This window comes from Epinephelus fuscoguttatus, linkage group LG23, assembly GCF_011397635.1.
Source record: "Epinephelus fuscoguttatus linkage group LG23, E.fuscoguttatus.final_Chr_v1".
NCBI classification, from domain to species: domain Eukaryota; kingdom Metazoa; phylum Chordata; class Actinopteri; order Perciformes; family Serranidae; genus Epinephelus; species Epinephelus fuscoguttatus.
In genome coordinates this window covers 29,809,635-29,827,673 of record NC_064774.1, presented here as the reverse complement: position 1 = coordinate 29,827,673, position 18,039 = coordinate 29,809,635, and the positions used below count along the sequence as shown (strand labels likewise).

Genomic DNA, 18,039 nt, shown 5'->3' with positions numbered 1-18,039 from the left:
ACACGAGTTGTTATTCAAAAGTTAATCTCACATAGTCACACTTGAGCTTAACTGAGGTCTGGAGAAAATCAAGCCCAAATGTTATTAGACACGCACAGTAAGCCATTTTCATAGCCAAAACAAACAAACCTTAACCAAGGCTCAATACCATGTTTGTACCTGAATGGACATAAGCAAATAGAAACTTCTTCTCCACACTTGTAGTAAGACTCAGTTAAGCCTCAGGCTTTCCTAATATGTCCTAAACCTATTTTATGTTACTGACTGTGTCAGGCTTAAAGGCCTCTGTGAGCTTAATGGATATCTGACCATGCAAGATTAATGCAACCATGCTTATAATCCACAGTGAAACTTAATGAGAAATGTGTGGTCCATTTCAGAGATGAATGTGCAGGATTAACTACATATTGACTCATTCTGACACCACCAGAATCATTCCTGTGTCCCCTGTAGATTACAGTTTTACATGCATTAATGTATTTGACAAGCTACCCGCAAACTTGAAAAAATTGTGCAACATGTTTCTGAGTAGCATTTTGTTTGTGCATGTGTGTATCCCACTGTCTAGCTCATCCCCGCCGCTTTGCTGTGCTCATACGGCGGTTACCAATGACATTGAGATGGCATTGTCACAGAAACCTGGGGCTGGGTATTGTTAAAAAAAATTGTGACACAAGTACCAACACTTGTACCCTTAACGTGATACAGATACCAGTAGAGTACTTCATTTCAAACAAACTCAATCAAATGCACCTGACTTCGACATGCCACGGGCAGTATGGGTTGAGCTCCTTGCCTGGGACAGTTGGTAGAGTCCGCCCGGCTGCACAAACACAGTGACAGGGCAAACTGTTAGCATCATTGGCTAACATAATGGTTATTAACATTTTGCTGTCCGTGTGAGTTTGTTGGGACCGTGTAACAGCTCTTTTTTGGATGTTAGCTGCTTCTGCTGTGTTAGCTTGTGCTAAGTAGGCAGAAGTTGAACTGACAGTTAGCTGGGAGGGAAGTGGTTCTCCAGAAACAGCAACAGAAAGTTTGCTGATCAGGCGGGGAATGGGGACAGTCTGGGATCAGACACCCGACTATATCGAATACAGATATCGTTTGACTGGAGACGTTTTGATACTACATGGTACTGGGTTATGACAGCCAATACCCTGAAGGTATGGAGAACTGATACCAAGCCCCCTTAGTTCTGTCAGCACTGTTTACGGAGTTAGCACCATTAGCTGCTAGCTGTCGGCTCCATTTCCATGTTAAGAACCAACAACTCAATCTGAATTTCACATAGAGCCCCTTTACGAGAATATTTAACCAGTTACTGTACTATTATCTGTGTAATCAAATCCAATGATCCAATGAATAATTTACCTTGTGTACTACATTAAAGTTGCAATTTGAACCATCACCACACACTGTGTCCTGATAATCTTTTGTGTTTGTGTGTGTTATAGGGACGGGGCCATCAGAAGCAGAAGTCCACCATCAGGCTCTGCTGGAGGGCAACATCTCCACAGAGGTCTGCCTGAGTGTCCTGGATGTCCTCTCTCTTTTCACTCAGTGTTTCAAGGTCAGTGCACACACACACACACACACACACACACACACACACACACACACACACACACAACCAAATCTGTCTTCGTCTATGTCACTTAACCGGTTTGAAGATTGTCACATTTCAGTCAGTAAAAGTGTTTTTATATATCAGAGTGGTTTGTGTGTTTACATGTATTCCTCATGTTGTGACAGAGTCACAATCAAAGTGTTAATTTTGGGGTTAGGCATTTAGTGTCTCTAATGACTCATGTAAGTCAGTGCGGTGTCCCCCAGACCCAGCTGCTGGACAGCGATGGTCACAACCCCCTGATGAAGAAGGTGTTTGATGTCTACCTGACCTTCCTTAAAGTCGGCCAATCAGAAGCCGCCCTCAGACACGTGTTCGCCGCGCTTAGAGCTTTCATTAACAAGGTATGTTGGCACACTCACACATTTGCACACAAATCAGTATGACTTGATAAGATGCTGTGGTGCTTTTGTTGTTTTGACACTGCCTCCAACATTTTCCACTGCTTGTAAAGAAAAAGAAGTGTATGTCGTCACTCATCCAGCCTATGTGTTATTGCTGCAGCCTCTCGTTGTATTTATAACATCATAAACAAGTTGCAAGGACAGACTGTGTAGACGAAATGTCATTTATCACTGAAAAAAGTGCGTATATATAGAGTAAATATTTCTTGTTTCCTGTGGTTGTTGGTGTTTCCTCTGTTTGTTCCCACGTTCACATGTTGCCATAATGCTCTTAATCCTATGTATTTTTAGATTTGTTATTCACACATTGCATTCAGGGACCAGAGGCAATCTCTAACGATACTCGATTTCAGACCTGTGAGGCAAAATGTCATGTAGTTCCCGGGGGAAGGGACCACCCACTTTCAGAGCGGCATCCTCAGATAACATCAGCCATATCAGCGCTGGCTGCTTGTGTGATGAATCACAGGAGAGGAGCAGGGAAGACTCTGTTGTGGCATGTGTTTTTCTGTTACACTACGAGTGGGAGAGCTGCTGAGTCACAGATAGTAAATGTCTTTGTGAGATTATCAACATGACTGTTGGCAAAAGTGAAAACAGTCCCAGATAGGATAGGATATGACATGAAACAAGCATGAGGAGGCACTGGTGCATGTGTTAATTGAGACTGGGATGTCTGCATGACTGTGAATCAATTGCTTCACAAAGTGTTGTTTCTATTGTAGTACCTATACTGACCTTCTTAAATCTTATACCCCTCATGTTATAATAAGAAAAATGATAAAAAATAATACTGAAAACTAAGAAAAAAAACTAAACTAAAAAGAAGCAGGCCAACTGAGTGAAACTAAACTGAATTAAAAACTAAAATAATGAAAAATACAATACTATAATAACACAGTGTATCCATGATTACTCACATCTAGCCTGAAAAGCCTTAATCTATTGTTAAAATTCATTGCATGTGCATGTTTTAAAGTCTCAAACATACTGAGCAGGTTGTGATTTACAGGGTCTTGTAAAAGACAAAATCTTATACTAATTTTTTTTTATTTTTAAGTTAGGTTTTGAAATAAACCGTAAGAAAAGGAAATTCTGTCGTTCAGGTTCAAGTTTGTTTTTCATTCCAGTTGTTAAAAGTAGGGCTGAAATCGAATTTTGTTTGTTCAAGACTAGATTGTAAAAACTGACAACTTTTTTTTTTTTTTCCCAGAAAATAAAAATATCTAAAGGGTATTGCAGCATCAAAACCTTGAGTGCAAAAGCTCCATGTTTGTTCAGATGAAAGTGAATACATGTATATATTCTGTATAGAAACAAACCTTTTCAGGTTTCAGAATGTGTGTTGGGACATGCAGCTCCTGTTCCTTTCTAATGTCTCGCTGCTGTTTTCCTGCTGCCCCCCCTTTACTTACAGTACTTTTCTAATCACATCCCTGCCCTTTAATACACTAACACCTTGTCCCATCAGTTCCCGTCGGTGCTGTTTAAAGGCCGTGTGACGCTGTGTGAAGCTCTGTGCTGCGAGGTGCTCAAGTGCTGCGTCTCCAAGCTGGCGTGTCTGAGGGCCGAGGTGTCAGCTCTGCTCTACCTGCTGATGAGGAACAACTACGAGTACACCAAGAGAAAGACATTCCTACGCACGCACCTGCAGGTATAGTGGAGTGAGTGTTGATGTGGAGGAGGAAACAGATGAACCTGTCATTCCTCTTAAGGCCTGGCCTCTGTTCATACATGTTAAACACTCTGTGAACAATAAACATAATGGTCTGTAACAAGGTCTTTTATGATCTCAGTAGTTATTCCCCCTGATGGTGACCTTTGCTCTTTTGTCCACACACTCCTCCAAGTACTTGAGATGCTTTCGTGAGGCAGGTGGAGAATGTTAAGAGGTTGTTTATCAGCTTAAACACACACTTCCTGCTGTGTTTCTGGTTCTTCTGCCAATACAGTAGCAGCTTTCCATTAGCTCTCACTCTGTCAATACATATACCATTTAGAGCATCTGGTGCGGATCTATATTAACCTTCCTTTCATTTTCTTCTTCTCCTCATCCTCTCTAATTCCCCCTTTACTACACATTCTTCTTCTTCTATATATCCATCCTGTCACCTTACTCCTTTTCCTGTCCAGATCATCATTGCTGTAAGCCAGCTGATCTCCGACGTGGCACTGACCGGCAGTTCGCGCTTCCAGGAGTCTCTCTCCATCATCAACAACTTTGCAAATAGTGACAAGGCCATGAAGGTATAGTAGAAGTCAACAAGACTTGAGTGAGAAAACCAGAATGTCTTACCAATCACAGCTCTGAAGCTAATATATAATTTAACTGAGAAAGCTCCAAAAAGATAAAATCAAGAAAACAGCTTCTCAATTGCGAACATGTCTGAGCATGAAATCTTTCCATATAAGCCTGTGCTGTGCTATCCACGCCATGAGAGCGTTCAACCCAGCAACTGCTGAAAGCATATGTGTGATCCAACTCTGTGTCTGTTTACTCTCTCTGTAGACCAGCCACTGGATCCCATCAGTAAAACAGTCGCAATGTGAGATTAACTATGTAGTCTGGCATTACAACTGATGTGGTTCATTTAGTCTGTAAATATGTCAGAGGAGGAGATGATGGATGACAGACTCTCCTCCAAGGAACCATGTAGAGTAGAATGTTGTGTAGAAGGATGAAGTCAGATTAAAACAATACAACAGAAGGATTTGGGCTTGTGAAAAATAGATCCAGTATTTACATCAGTCACTATGGGGTGAAGGAAACAATTATAATATGAGCTCATGTTTACTTTTCCCATTGGAGTGAATAGACTCAGGATCACCACTAGTCTCCTAAAGAAGCCATTCGACACAGATACAGGAAATGAATCTAAAGTGGGCCATCTTGGTTTATCAGCGGTCTTTGGTGGCGATAAGCCTAAAGCTAGCTCCTAGTGTGGTTAGCACATTGCATTTACAGCTGCAGTTAACCGTGATGATACAAATGCTCATTACTGTTGGCGAAAAACAGGCTTAAAACCATTAAAACAAAACCAAAAATATTTGAAGAACAGGAGCCCTACAGTGTTTTTCTAAAAGATTAAATCATGTTTTCACAAGTCTGTGTGATCTAACTCCTCTCTGCATGATGCAGTCCACAGCATTCCCCTCTGAAGTGAAGGGCCTGACTAAGCGGATCCGCACAGTGCTGATGGCCACGGCCCAGATGAGGGAGCATGAGAAAGACCCGGAGATGCTGCTGGACCTCCAGTACAGCCTGGCCCGGTCCTATGCCAGTACCCCTGAACTGAGACGGACCTGGCTGGACAGCATGGCCCGAGCGCACCTCAAGAATGGAGATCTCTCTGAGGTATCAACAGGAAGACTTTGAATAATTTGATTTCGTGTCAAATGTTAATCTGTCTCTTATTGTTTTTGTCTTTATGTGCGCCAAAAAAACAGGCGCAGTAGCGCAGTTGGTGTAGAAAGTTTCTTTTTTTTTTCCAGACAATGAGTTTTTAAGGAGACAATGAGTTTTTAAGGAGCTTCTTCAGAAGAAGACTGAAGTGACAGTCGAAACATGTCAGGGTGAACTACATCTCCTTAAAAACTCATTGTCTGGAAAAAAAGAAACTTTCTACACTTAATCTATTTTGAGTAGACAAAATGAACCTAATTACACTATTATTTAGCTCAGTTGGGTTGAGAACCGGAGGGTCACCTATTCAAGTCCCCGTCCGGACCAAATATGGAGCGTGGACTGGTGGCTGGAGAGGTGCCAGTTCACCTCCTGAGCACTGCCGAGGTGCCCTTGAGCAAGGTACTGGACCCCCCCAACCGCTTGGGGCGCCTGACCAAGGCACTCTGACATCTCTCCACTTTGTGCATGTATAGGTCCTGTTTGTGCATGTGTGTGTCTTTCTGACCTGTGTGTTATTGACAAAAGAGTGAAAAAATTGAATTTCCCCTCAGGGGGATTAATAAAGTATATAAAATTAAAATTAGTCAGCTATAACTGTAAAATGCCTTTTCATCTTGATTAGTTGACAGTTAGCAGCTGTAGATTAAGAAAAAATCATTTATTTCATTGTGCTGCTCAAAAGCTACTGCCAGCAGCTACCTGCAACTTTAAAGTAGAAATACACTAAAATGTCAAGATTTGGACCTGAACCCATCAACAGCACAACTTAATACACATTTACATTGGTTTTCATTCAACTGAAAAAAAGTTGTTTGGGGGTTTAGGTACAGTTTTAAAAAAAAAAAATGTGTTTATGAATTTCAACCGGTTTATGCATACTGCGAATACTCTATTTCTGTACTTCGAGAAAAAGAGTAGCGGAGCCTTACTCATGATAACAGCTAAAAACAAATACAGAAAAGCTGGATAAATAAAGGTCATCAATAGACTGGATTATTTTGTAAGTAAGTGTATATATTAATTTATATTTTTGCACAGCGCCCTTGTCACTGCTCATGCCATGCCAACCCGCCTGTCCATCTCATGCTCCCTTTTACCCTTACTTGAGAACAAGACCCTGAGATGCTTGAGCTCCTTCACTTGGGGCAGTAACTCACTCCCAACCCAGAGGGAGCAATCCACCGTTTTCTGGCATAGAACCAATAAACAGAAACATAACATAAAATTAAGATAAGTCAAGTCTTTCTGTAAGTTGTAAACCGCAAAAGACTGCAAAGAAATAAATACTGAATGCATATGCATAGACTAAACGATTACGTACAGTATATATACATATATGGACGTCTATATAGTGTATAGAGTGTGCAGGATTTATATTGACAGTGATTGACAGTGAAATATATATATATATATATATATATATATATATATATATATATAAAAAGGTCAATTTTAAAGTGTAAAAATATGGTCTATAATAGGAGCAAGCGGATGTTGAACTGATTGAAGTGTTCATCAGAATAATGGCCTATTGGAAGAGACTGATCTTGTTTCTAGTTGTTTTAGTATGCAGTGCTCTGTAATGCCGACCTGCCGCTCATCACAAAAAGAGTAATCAATGACGGCTTAGAAGTGTAAGAAATTTTCACTTTGTTGACACACCGACTAACCACACTCAGTGGCAACGCCAAAGTAAACATCTTACAGAGTGGCCGGCCTACATTGTACTCTAGTAGTACAGTACACAGTGAGTCAGTTCTTCAGTCTCAGGTTTCAAACCCATTAGTTTCGGGGAAGTATAAGTCAGTCTATCACTCCTCATCCCTCCAGAACAAAATGCAGCATAATTACACAGTTGTATTACTACCTAAGGACCTACAGTGGGTACACTAACAACTCATCACAATACATCATGATAACAATCTGGACTGTTTTGATGTTAACAATATCAAACATTAAACTGAGAGGTCAGGTCAGGCACTGTTTATTCTGGTGAAGCTGGCAAGGCAAGGCAAGTTTATTTGTAGAGCACAATTCGTACACAAAGTAATTTAAAGTGCTTTACAGAACAAGAAAATACATTAAAATCACAATACAAAATAAAAACATAAATAATCATTACAAAATGAACTTTAAAAGAGAAGAGTGCAGATAAGATCCTTTCAGTCATATGCACAGTGAAATAGAGCTGTTTTGAGCCTAGATTTGAACATTGTCAGAGTAGAGGCCTGTCTCACATCTTCAGAAAGACTGTTCCAGATTTTAGCTGCATAAAACTGGAATCCTGATTCCCCATGTTTAGTCCTGACTCTGGGCACCAGCAGGAGGCCGGTCCCTGAGGTCCTCAGAGTCCGAGATGGTTCATATGGCACTAACATGTCAGAGATGTACTTTGGTGCGAGGCCGTGGAGAGACTTGTACACAAGCAGAGCTGCTTTAAAGTCTATTCTCTGAGCCACAGGAAGCCAGTGTAGAGACCTGAGCACAGGACTAATGTGCTCGTACTTCCTGGTTCGTACTTCCACTCTTCCTGGCTTCCATGGCGCCTTCTGCTTATTTTTAACCATTTTAACCTTCACAGGGGCAATGGTGTCCAGAATATTCAAAACACTCAAAGTAACAGAGTTCAACAAATCATCAACATTAGAACATGAGGCATTTTCAAAGTTTATCATTTCCATGAACAGAGCACCTGTGCTGTTATTTATGTGTCTCCTCCGAACAACTGCAGGACCAGCCGGTGGTTTGGGAGAAACAGACAGGTCAAAGAAGACACAGAAATAATCAGACAGAGCAACATCAACCACATTGACGTTTGAAATATTAACCCCCTTTGTAATGAGCAGGTCCAGAGTGTGCTGCGCTCTGCTGTGGGTGGGCTCACACACATGCTAAGTCAGGCCAAAGGTTTCAAGGACAGCACTGAGCTCTTTAGCGTTTCTTTTTTTAAAGACATTTTTGGGGGCTTTTTAGCCTTTAATGGATAGGACAGACAAGCATGAAAGGGGGAGAGAGAGAGAGGGACTGACATGCAGCAAAGGGCCACAGGCTGGAGTCGAACCCGGGCCGCTACGGCAACAGCCTTATACATGGGGCGCCTGCTCTACCACTAAGCCACCAGCGCCCCTCTTTAGCATTTCTGTCACAGACATTATCCACATGTACATTAAAATCACCTGTAATGACCAAACCATCAAAGTCTGTGCATACAATTGAAAGCATCCTGGTAAAATCATCAATAAAACTTTGACAGTGCTGGGGAGGCTTGTGTATAACTACATAGAGTATGGACGGAGTTTTAGCTCCATTTTAAAGGATACATACTCAAATGACGAAAACACCCCAAATGACAACCTGTGCATAACCATATGATCTCTAAATATTGCACAGACACCTCCACCCTTTTTGTTTTCTCGTGTTTCAGATTCAAATTGCAAGCTGCAACAACAAGTTTGTTTCTGGTTATTAAGAAATAAACATTGGCTGTTTTATCCTATTTCAGTGTAAACAAGGGAGACTGATACTGAGGCTAAGAGGAGTTCATAAACAGGAAAGAGTATGACAGCATAGTAAACCTGTCCTCAAATAAGTCTATCCCCAAAAAATTAATTGAGGTTTTTTCCTATTCACTTTTTTATTTTATTTTTTTATGTTTTATTATATTTTTCTTTTTTCTTTTGTTTCAATTGTATTTTATATCCATTTTGTTTTTGTTTAGCTTTGGGTTTTATTTTATTTTGTTTTCATTTTTATTGTTTTATTTTTGTTTATTGTATATTGTTTATTGTGTATCTGATTTTAATCTAATATACTTTTGTTTGTTTTATTTAGTTTTTTTATTTAGTTTTTATTTATCCTAACCACTTCTATAACAATGCTTGTACACAGAAACAAACAAACAAAAAAAGGTAAAATTCCTCCTAGCAAATTGAAAGGGGCCCAAAAAATGATCATATTGGCCCAAATGGAATATTATAGTCAAAGATATGTTTTCATTAGTGTATAATCACCTGAAATTAAGAATTGTTATGTGTTTGTCACCATAAAATGAGCCATTTGTATCTGTATACGGAGTGGGTCCTTTTCCAGGGAGTTCACCATGTTTATACAGTAGCCTAGAATGGACAAACTAAACAATAGCTCTGGACAGGGGCATTCACATTGTACCATTGGCCACTATAGTTCTCCTACATGTTTGGTACACAGGAAAAATTTCAGTTGGTCACAACCCTTACCACAAGATGCCACTAAATCCCACACACTAGACTTTTAAATATGCCTTGGTTAGATAAAAGACACACGCTGGGCCTGAGCACATGTTGTTTTACAGGTGCAAATTTAGAAGCAAGGTGTGGCTGATAGGCGTGACTCTCAAAGTGACGAATTTTATACACAGTTGATCATACGTCAAAGTTACAACAAATAAATCTGTCACCCTAATTCTATTTGATTACAGTGGCTGCAGTATGAAATGCTGCCATTAGAGTTGCCGATTTTCACCTTTGTCTTAGTGATTGTGGTGAAGTTTTCCCTTTTAGTTTCATAGAGAACTGCTTGTTTGGCGAACCCCGCGCAGAGCTAGTTTCAAGCAGCGCAACCCGTGGTGCACTCAGTTTGGTAGTTTGGCAGACCGAGGTGCGCTGAGATGGGTGTGGCGGCGCAGCAGGGGGAGGTGTCGGCAGATCCAGCTTGGTGCAGTGACAGTTTCGTGCCAAAAGGCTTCGCCGAAGGTGCGCTAAAAGCTTGCCAGCTGAAACCAGGTCTACTGTCAGCGCAGGCGGAGCGCAGCCGGTGTAAGCCGAAGTTTGGCTGGCCGGAGGACAGTGTGCACACGTCACCAAAACCTCACAGGCAGGTTTCCAGAATATCAGGCACATTAATAATGCAATAAATAGCCACAAAAACCACTATTCAATGCAACTATCTGCAATCAGCACATAAATGTATCTCTATATCAACTGTCCCGTCACATCTGATGTCAGATCAAAGGGGATTGGCACCGTTTGGCACGCATAATGGAAACCCAACCTGATTTGATTAACACAGCTGCAAACTAATGAGTTCACATCCCTCTCAGCCAACCACAAACAGCCACAGCATCAGATAGGGAGTATATATTCAGCATCTGTCATCTTAGAAAAGTCAAAAGAAAAGAAACAGAGTGAGACTGCGAGAGAGAGAGAGAGTGCGCGCGCACGAGAGAAACGCAACATTGATTTACAATTGTGGTGACCTCCTCCCAGGCTACCTGTGCATCATCAGCCCGTGGAGGTCTGCTCGCAGTTCCATATATTCGGACACTGCGAGCTTGGACCTCCCGGACCAAAACATCAGTTTCCTCCTGGGAGAAGTTTGGCCATCTGACGCTGCTGCTCTCTTCTGCCATGGCGAATTGAGTAAACTCTCATTACGCCTTCGCGTGGCGCATTTAAGGGCGAGGAGAGGGGCTCATTTGATTGGTGTGATGTGTGTAAAACCCACTCCATGCCTTCTCTCCTCCCTCTTTCCGACTTGCGCAGGTAGGAGGGACGGAGGTGGGAAAGAGGAGTAGCTGCGCCAGCGCGCACGGTGTGCCAAACTTGCAAAATCCGCCTGGCCACACCCAGTTGGCGAAGCGCAGGTGCGCTGCGCCCCCGCCTCGCCCGGTCTGCGAAACTAGAGCCCTCTGTCTTGTGTCTCTGCTAAAGAAATGTTCACTAAATCTACTGGTGTTTGTTGTCCCACAGGCTGCCATGTGTTATGTTCATGTGGCTGCGCTGGTTGCAGAATACCTGCACAGGAAAAGTAAGATCCTCTGCACATCTACACACACACACACACACGCAAACAATGTTTTTACCTCCATTTATGGCCCACACATACACTGTCATTGAACACCAAGCAGTGTGTGCAGTGTTTTCAAGGTCCTATTGACTGACTCATCAAGAAAAATATTTGCTCATGCCAAACCGTTACCACATATAAGGAGTTAAATTACAGTCTTAATGCAGCTGCATGCAGCTGTACAATGCACCTGATCTTCATCAGCAAACGTGCATGCTCTTTATACAGCAGTCTGCTCCTCCAGGAAGATTTGTTAGCACTGGAGATAAAACACATGCCAGCTTGTTCGCTAACTGTTGTTAGAAACAGCATGCAAACACACTGCAGACTCATACTATTACACCAGTGACATCCAGGACAAACAAAGTATCACAATGCTGTTCTTGTTTTTGTCATGGTCATTTTCATCTAATGTAAAACCTGCTGTCAAATACTCATCAAATGGTGTTTATCTTTGATGAAGGTCACTGGACAAAGATACTTTGTGAGGTGCAACAGTTAGTTGACAGCGAATGCTTATCTCTCAAAAATTTGTTTGGCACCTAAACCAGCAGCACTTTGTATGCTGTGTGTCTGCTTTTATTATATCATTAAATATCAGGTTGTCGCGAACTACCAGGAATGAAGGAATATTTTATCTTTCTGACTGTGACATGTGTCTTTATCCACCACTTCCTCCTTCCTCTTATTTTGTCATGACTGACACTGACTGCCATGTGGATTTTCTAGAGTTGTTATTGTATTTAGAGCCAGTTGTTGAGATGCTGCACCAGTGGTGCCCCAAAGTGGAGGCCACAATTATACAATTGCTGGCCTGCCTCAGAGCACATAATTGGAGGCTGGCAGATTTCTGTAATTCAGTCATAGCTTTTGGTTTTGGTGTGCCACCCCAAGATTTTCAGTTGCCTTATTCGGAGCGCCAGTGTGCCGCACCTGTTGCAACCTCAGAACTCACATACATGAAATACAGTACTATCTTTTGTACGTGTGTGTGTGTGTGTGTGTGTGTGTGTGTGTGTGCCAGGTTTTTTTTTTTACCTTATCTTTGCTGTTTGTTTGTTAGAGTTGTTCCCCAGCGGCCTTGCAGCTTTTAAGAAGATTACCTTGAATATTGAAGAGGAAGCTGCCATGAGGGAAGACACCGGAATGCAGGACATCTATTACACTGAGGTGAGAAGTGAAAAACATAACTTAATTAATCCAGATGTCCTGGTTTTACATCAACAACTGGCTTGATTACCATTAAATTCTACATTTTCATCCTAAATAGGCCTGGGATCTTAACTCAATACTTTTATTTGGTAGTTATCAAAATTTGGCTGTAGCACTGAGTATCAAAAACTGTCAAGTACAGAAAGCTGGCCTTGACCTTGACTGTTTTAGATCGTTAAATGAAGGTGACGTCCTGCTTATGTTTAGATGAAATTTAACATTTGACTTAACTTAACTTTTCATTGTTTCTGTTTCTCAAATAATTGATACTGTAACTTGATTATTGTATCAGCAGTAGTACTAAAATAATTTAAATCCCAAGATAAAATATTAGGGCTTGAATTTTCGATCTGATGACTCGATACTGTAGAAAGAAAACTCTTATTCCCTTTTGACCCCTTTTTAGGAAGTCCTGGTGGAACACCTAGAGGTCTGTGTGGAGGCCCTGTGGAAAGCCGAACGATATGAGCTCATCACGCACATTGCCAAACTCATCATCCCCATCTATGAGAAGCGTCATGAGTACGAGGTACTGTAACAACACCCCTACACTCAAACAGGTATCATTAGTTCATAACCATGCAGTAAAGTGATTCATCCACGTCCCCATGGGTATGACGGTCCAGTATTCACACCTATGTAAGGACTTGTTTTGTAGAGACAGTTGCTTGTAAAGTTTACCCTATTAATTTTCCAATCATCAGTTAGCATCTTGGCTTCTTAGACTTGTACACTCACACTCGCACGACTGTTATTGTCTCTTCATCTCATTTTATGCTGGTTGCCAGCAGGTGAAAATGCTAGATTGCCCGAGGGAACATGAAAGCAGCTACTTTACTTACACAGTTTACTACCTTTCCCACGAGGAAGAAGCTACATAATTATCTCATGTGAAACTGAGATGTCTCTCAAGATTTCTTGGCTTGTTCCTTCATGCACTGCTTAGTTACTCCACTAAATTAACAATCAGAAAATAAACTAATATCATCTATTTTATTTCTCCAGAAACTAAGCCGACTGTACGACACTCTGCACAGAGCCTACAATAAGATAATGGAGGTGATACAGTCAGGCCGCAGGCTGCTCGGGACATACTTCAGAGTGGCTTTTTACGGACAGGTGAGGTCGACAAGCAGCTCCAAGGTGTCTTTTGTTTTAAGTGCAATTGTAAATAGAAAATGCAGTCCTAAGGAAAATGTGTGTGAATGCTGACAGCTGACATTGCAAAGCATTACTGATTGGAAGCTGAATTGTAAAATTGGTAGCTGAACTGCATCACCTAAAGAATCTTAGAGCTGAAATACATTGCCAGAAAAGCTTGAAGCTAAACTGTAACGGTGTCATAGGTAGAAGTTGGAATTACTCAAAAGGCTGTCAGAAGAATTGGTTTGGATGCTCAGTGAATATTCACACTAATGACTAGCACACAGTACACCTGAGGCATACAGTGCTATGCTGCACGCAGTAGGGTTGGGCAACTTGGAATTTAGATCGAATAGGTGTGGTGATGACTCATTCTCCTCTCCGTTTATAGGATTGCATGTTAAATATAAGTTATTCTACTGTATCACATGATATTGCAACTATAAAAAGCATTTCAGGAAGTAAAAGTGAACTCTCACCTTTGCCAGAAAGCTTTGAAATAGCAAGGAGAATGGAACTTGGTATTTATGAAGTGTGTATATCCATACCCAAGATGTCACACATAAAGTGACAAAAGTGAAGGAGAAGGCTTTTATACAGAATAAAGCAGTTGTAGATTACAGATGGTGGTAAAAATCCCCACAGTTTTTTTTTTTTTAGTTCAGTACTGTACCTGATATCTCTGCTATAACTGTATTAAGCTTTTGTTTTTTTGTTTTGAATAGCTGAGCATTAACACTGCAGTTTTTTTCAGAAAATTACCAAATAATCATCTGCTTGATGTTGTGCAAATAACTATCTTGGTCCTTTAGACTTGCTGAGAGCATATCCAAGACCTAATTTCTACCAAAATACCATACACATTACGTTATGTTCACTGATTAGAAGAAGCTTCTCATCTGACAGTTCTAGTTACCTCTGGTGTTGTTTGTGAGTGGGAAGCCTGTGAGAGATCATGTTCTTGTTGCTGTGGTGGTGACTCCTATAATTTGGTCAGGGCACAAGTCTATACAAGTAGAGCTGGGTTAGTGGGGGATCGCTTGAACCTCCCATGTATTGCACCAAGTTAAAGGGTAACTTAGGTATTTTCCCCATGTTGTGTCTGTGTGACTAACAGTTTTTGAAATCAGTGTAGTATTGAGCAAGGCTGCTGGGAAACATGCTGCAGTGTATTTGCGCAAATATGCACCGTCAGTTTGCATACACTAGAAATGCTTGTTTTTCCCACTGACAGGCTCAGACTGTTATTCTAGGTGTCTGACAAGATTATAGAAAGAATCCTAACAGAGATAGACCTTTTTGTTGAAGAGTAAGAACTGTCTGAGTAAGACTGTCTGACCAAAGACTTCTGTCTGTCATGAGATCCAGGACTAAGTGTTTGAGGGACAGGGCTTTTCTCTATCGCTACCCCAAAACTCTGGTATTCTCTTCCTCCCACCATCCGATTGAAACCCACAAAAATCATCTTGGTTTGCCTTTAACTGTTCCAACAATCACTAGCTTTGGTTTAAATAAACCCTTAATTCAACCAGTAAGATGTGAAAATGCTGGCTCTATACACAGTAAAATTAATGTTAATTTTAAGATTTTGGGGATTTTGGGGCTGTTTTTGGTTAAACATGAAGGATCTTACTCTTTAACAAAAGGTCAACCTCTGTAGGGATCCTTTCAGTAATGTTAGACACAATGTTAGACAAAAATAGCAGTCCAAACCTGTCAGTGGCAAAAACAACACTGACGGTGCAAACATGCTCTGTTGGCTATATTTCAACCTGTTAAGCCAAAAGTAGAGTCGCATGAAAAGGAGTGTAGTGTGTGAGGAATTCAGCTTTCCACTTTAAGAGAAAGTAGAAGAACAGTTTAAAGACAGTGTATTATTGGTGTGTGGGGCTTTTTTTTAAAATAGTCCTACAGTTAGAAGTACAAATGGGCATTGTGTGGCTCTGTTTTGTTTTGGCAGACTGAGGCAGAAATTCCAGTAATGTTGGTGCAACTGTACAAATACAAAGAAGGATGTTCAGTATTATTTAAATGAATAAACAGCAAATGTAATGTGATGCAATCTGCACCAGCTGTATATTGGATCTCACAGTAAATGCCTAGCCATCGTGACGCAGAAAGAATGGCTGCCCCAACATGCCTCAATCCATTTGTGTCCATCAAGATTCTTTGCAGTGTTGGACACGTTTGTGAAAACTTTGACTACACAAATAAAATGTAACCAAGTGCAACACAATAACTATTCTCACTGTGTAAAGGTTACATTTACAGTGCTGTGATAACATGGCAACAAGCAGGCCGACCACTGTGGATGTAATCAATTAAAGCAACCAGCTGCAGTGATGTTAGAAGGAAGCAGACATACTCAGGACATGCTTAGTCAGCAAATGGCAGTTAAGCAAGATGTGGTGCATGTTGTGCATCTTACTTGTGCAGATGACAAAAACAACAGAAAACAAGCCACATCAAGCCATCATTATGATGGTGTTGGCACTTAGAGTTAAGTTTTATTGAGAAACAAAGAGGAAAACAACATTTTAAGACTGAGTACTGATCCAAACTTGTTGTTTTGCACATTACTCCCAGCACAATTCAGACTGTCTCTCCTTATATTTATTTAATGAACATGTGTATTTTCTTCAGGGCTTCTTTGAGGAAGAGGACGGGAAGGAATACATTTACAAAGAGCCCAAACTCACTGGCCTCTCCGAAATCTCTCAGCGGCTGCTGACGCTCTACGGGGAAAAGTTTGGGGCAGAAAACGTCAAAATAATTCAGGACTCAAACAAGGTGAACTACATAAATGGAGGAATAAAAGGTTGGAGATGTTTGGAAGAAATAGTCTTAATGTGTGGTTTGGCAGTCAGAAATTAAAATAAGTCCTTTGGCACTGGAGCCCTGCTCTTGTGTTTCTTTAGAAAATATAATTTAAGTCACTGAAAGGTCCCATTTGACAAGTTGAAAACTGATTTCTTTGCTTTTATTGTGAGTCAGTGGAGGTTGATGAGGCGGGACATGTAGTAGCAGCCAAGTGTTAGAAGAAGAGGAAAGTTTAAAAAAAAAAAAAAAAAAAAGTTAAGGTTGCTTTTGGATGATGCTGACAGTATTCCTCAGCAATCTTTCAACAAGACAAAGCTCATCCAGTGCAGCCCTCAATTATTTCACTTGGCTCTCTTACAGGCAGTAGTTAGCAATTATACTTTATTAAAGCTTATTGCTTTCACAGGTAAACACGAAAGACCTGGATGCCAAGTTCGCCTACATCCAGGTGACGTTCGTCAAGCCATACTTTGAGGAGAAGGAGGCGCCAGAGAAGAAGACTGACTTTGAGAAGTGCCACAACATCAACCGCTTTGTGTTCGAGACACCCTACACGCTGTCAGGCAAAAAGCATGGCGGGGTGGAGGAGCAGTGCAAGAGGAGGAGCGTGCTCACAAGTACTTGAAACACACTCATTCACAAAAAAAATCACCATGCGTAACATGAAAAAGGCACACAGTATCTTATATGATAAACTACACTACATTAAAGGGATTTTGAATTGGGGTTATATGGCCCAGTTTGGAGAGGCAGGCTGGAGTCTGACATGGATGTTATGTAATGTACTGCTGTGGACGGGAGCAGCAACAAATCATATTTGCCTACCCATTGTTTGCTTTGATCACTAAATGGCAGTATTTCAACAGCTGGTTACTGTAGCAGGGGTCAGCTGGATATTAGGATCCCTCCAGCCACACCCTATTAAGTATCTTTAGCTTCTGTTATTGTGGGATTAGCACCCTCAAGCCATGTTACGCTTTCTCATCAACCCAGTACATGTAGTTCTAATTATGAATATACAATACAGTTGTTAGAATACACAGCTGAACTGTAAAGAGCAGAAAAAAACAACAGATGCTTTGGGTCATTCTGCTGCTTGTTTTATGTGACATCAAAACAAATATAGTGTTGCTACAGTAAGCTGCAAAAACACTTACACTGTGTGCTTTTGTAGTCACATCTCATTTGTTGCACGCAACTGGGAGCACCTATAGATGGCCTTTCAGAGAAGTACATGTTGTTTATTTTTCCTGGCAGTTTGTTATTTTTGCATAAATGAGCCAACCAGCGTTTCCTGCTGTCTTATCTCCAGCTGCCAACACCTTTCCCTATGTGAAGAAGCGCGTAGAGGTGGTGGGGGAGAAGCAGGTGGAGCTAAAGCCGGTAGACGTGGCCATAGATGAGATGAAGGCGCGAACAGCAGAGCTGACCAAACTCTGCTCCAGCCAGGAGGTGGACATGATCCAGCTGCAGCTCAAACTGCAGGGCTGCGTCTCTGTGCAGGTAAAGGTTTCAGTCACTGAGAGACACAGCTCAGTGAAAAATAAAAACTGCTGCATAGCAGATCAGTCACTTTTTTCCTGTTTATTTATGTTTGTCAA

The 18,039-nt window shown here is 41.2% G+C and overlaps 1 protein-coding gene across 2 annotated transcripts in view; it reads left to right on the top strand.

The window, feature by feature from the left end:
* dock11 (dedicator of cytokinesis 11) overlaps positions 1 to 18,039 on the top strand; it is a 96,828-nt gene that overhangs the window by 70,091 nt on the left and 8,698 nt on the right. For both annotated transcript variants that reach the window (XM_049567732.1, XM_049567731.1), the window contains 12 exons: positions 1,458 to 1,573; positions 1,837 to 1,974; positions 3,506 to 3,688; positions 4,168 to 4,281; positions 5,174 to 5,389; positions 11,167 to 11,224; positions 12,327 to 12,433; positions 12,882 to 13,004; positions 13,481 to 13,594; positions 16,262 to 16,408; positions 16,845 to 17,055; positions 17,751 to 17,941. In XM_049567732.1, coding sequence (XP_049423689.1) covers positions 1,458 to 1,573; positions 1,837 to 1,974; positions 3,506 to 3,688; positions 4,168 to 4,281; positions 5,174 to 5,389; positions 11,167 to 11,224; positions 12,327 to 12,433; positions 12,882 to 13,004; positions 13,481 to 13,594; positions 16,262 to 16,408; positions 16,845 to 17,055; positions 17,751 to 17,941 — 1,718 coding nt within the window. The remainder of the gene's footprint in view (positions 1 to 1,457; positions 1,574 to 1,836; positions 1,975 to 3,505; positions 3,689 to 4,167; positions 4,282 to 5,173; positions 5,390 to 11,166; positions 11,225 to 12,326; positions 12,434 to 12,881; positions 13,005 to 13,480; positions 13,595 to 16,261; positions 16,409 to 16,844; positions 17,056 to 17,750; positions 17,942 to 18,039) is intronic.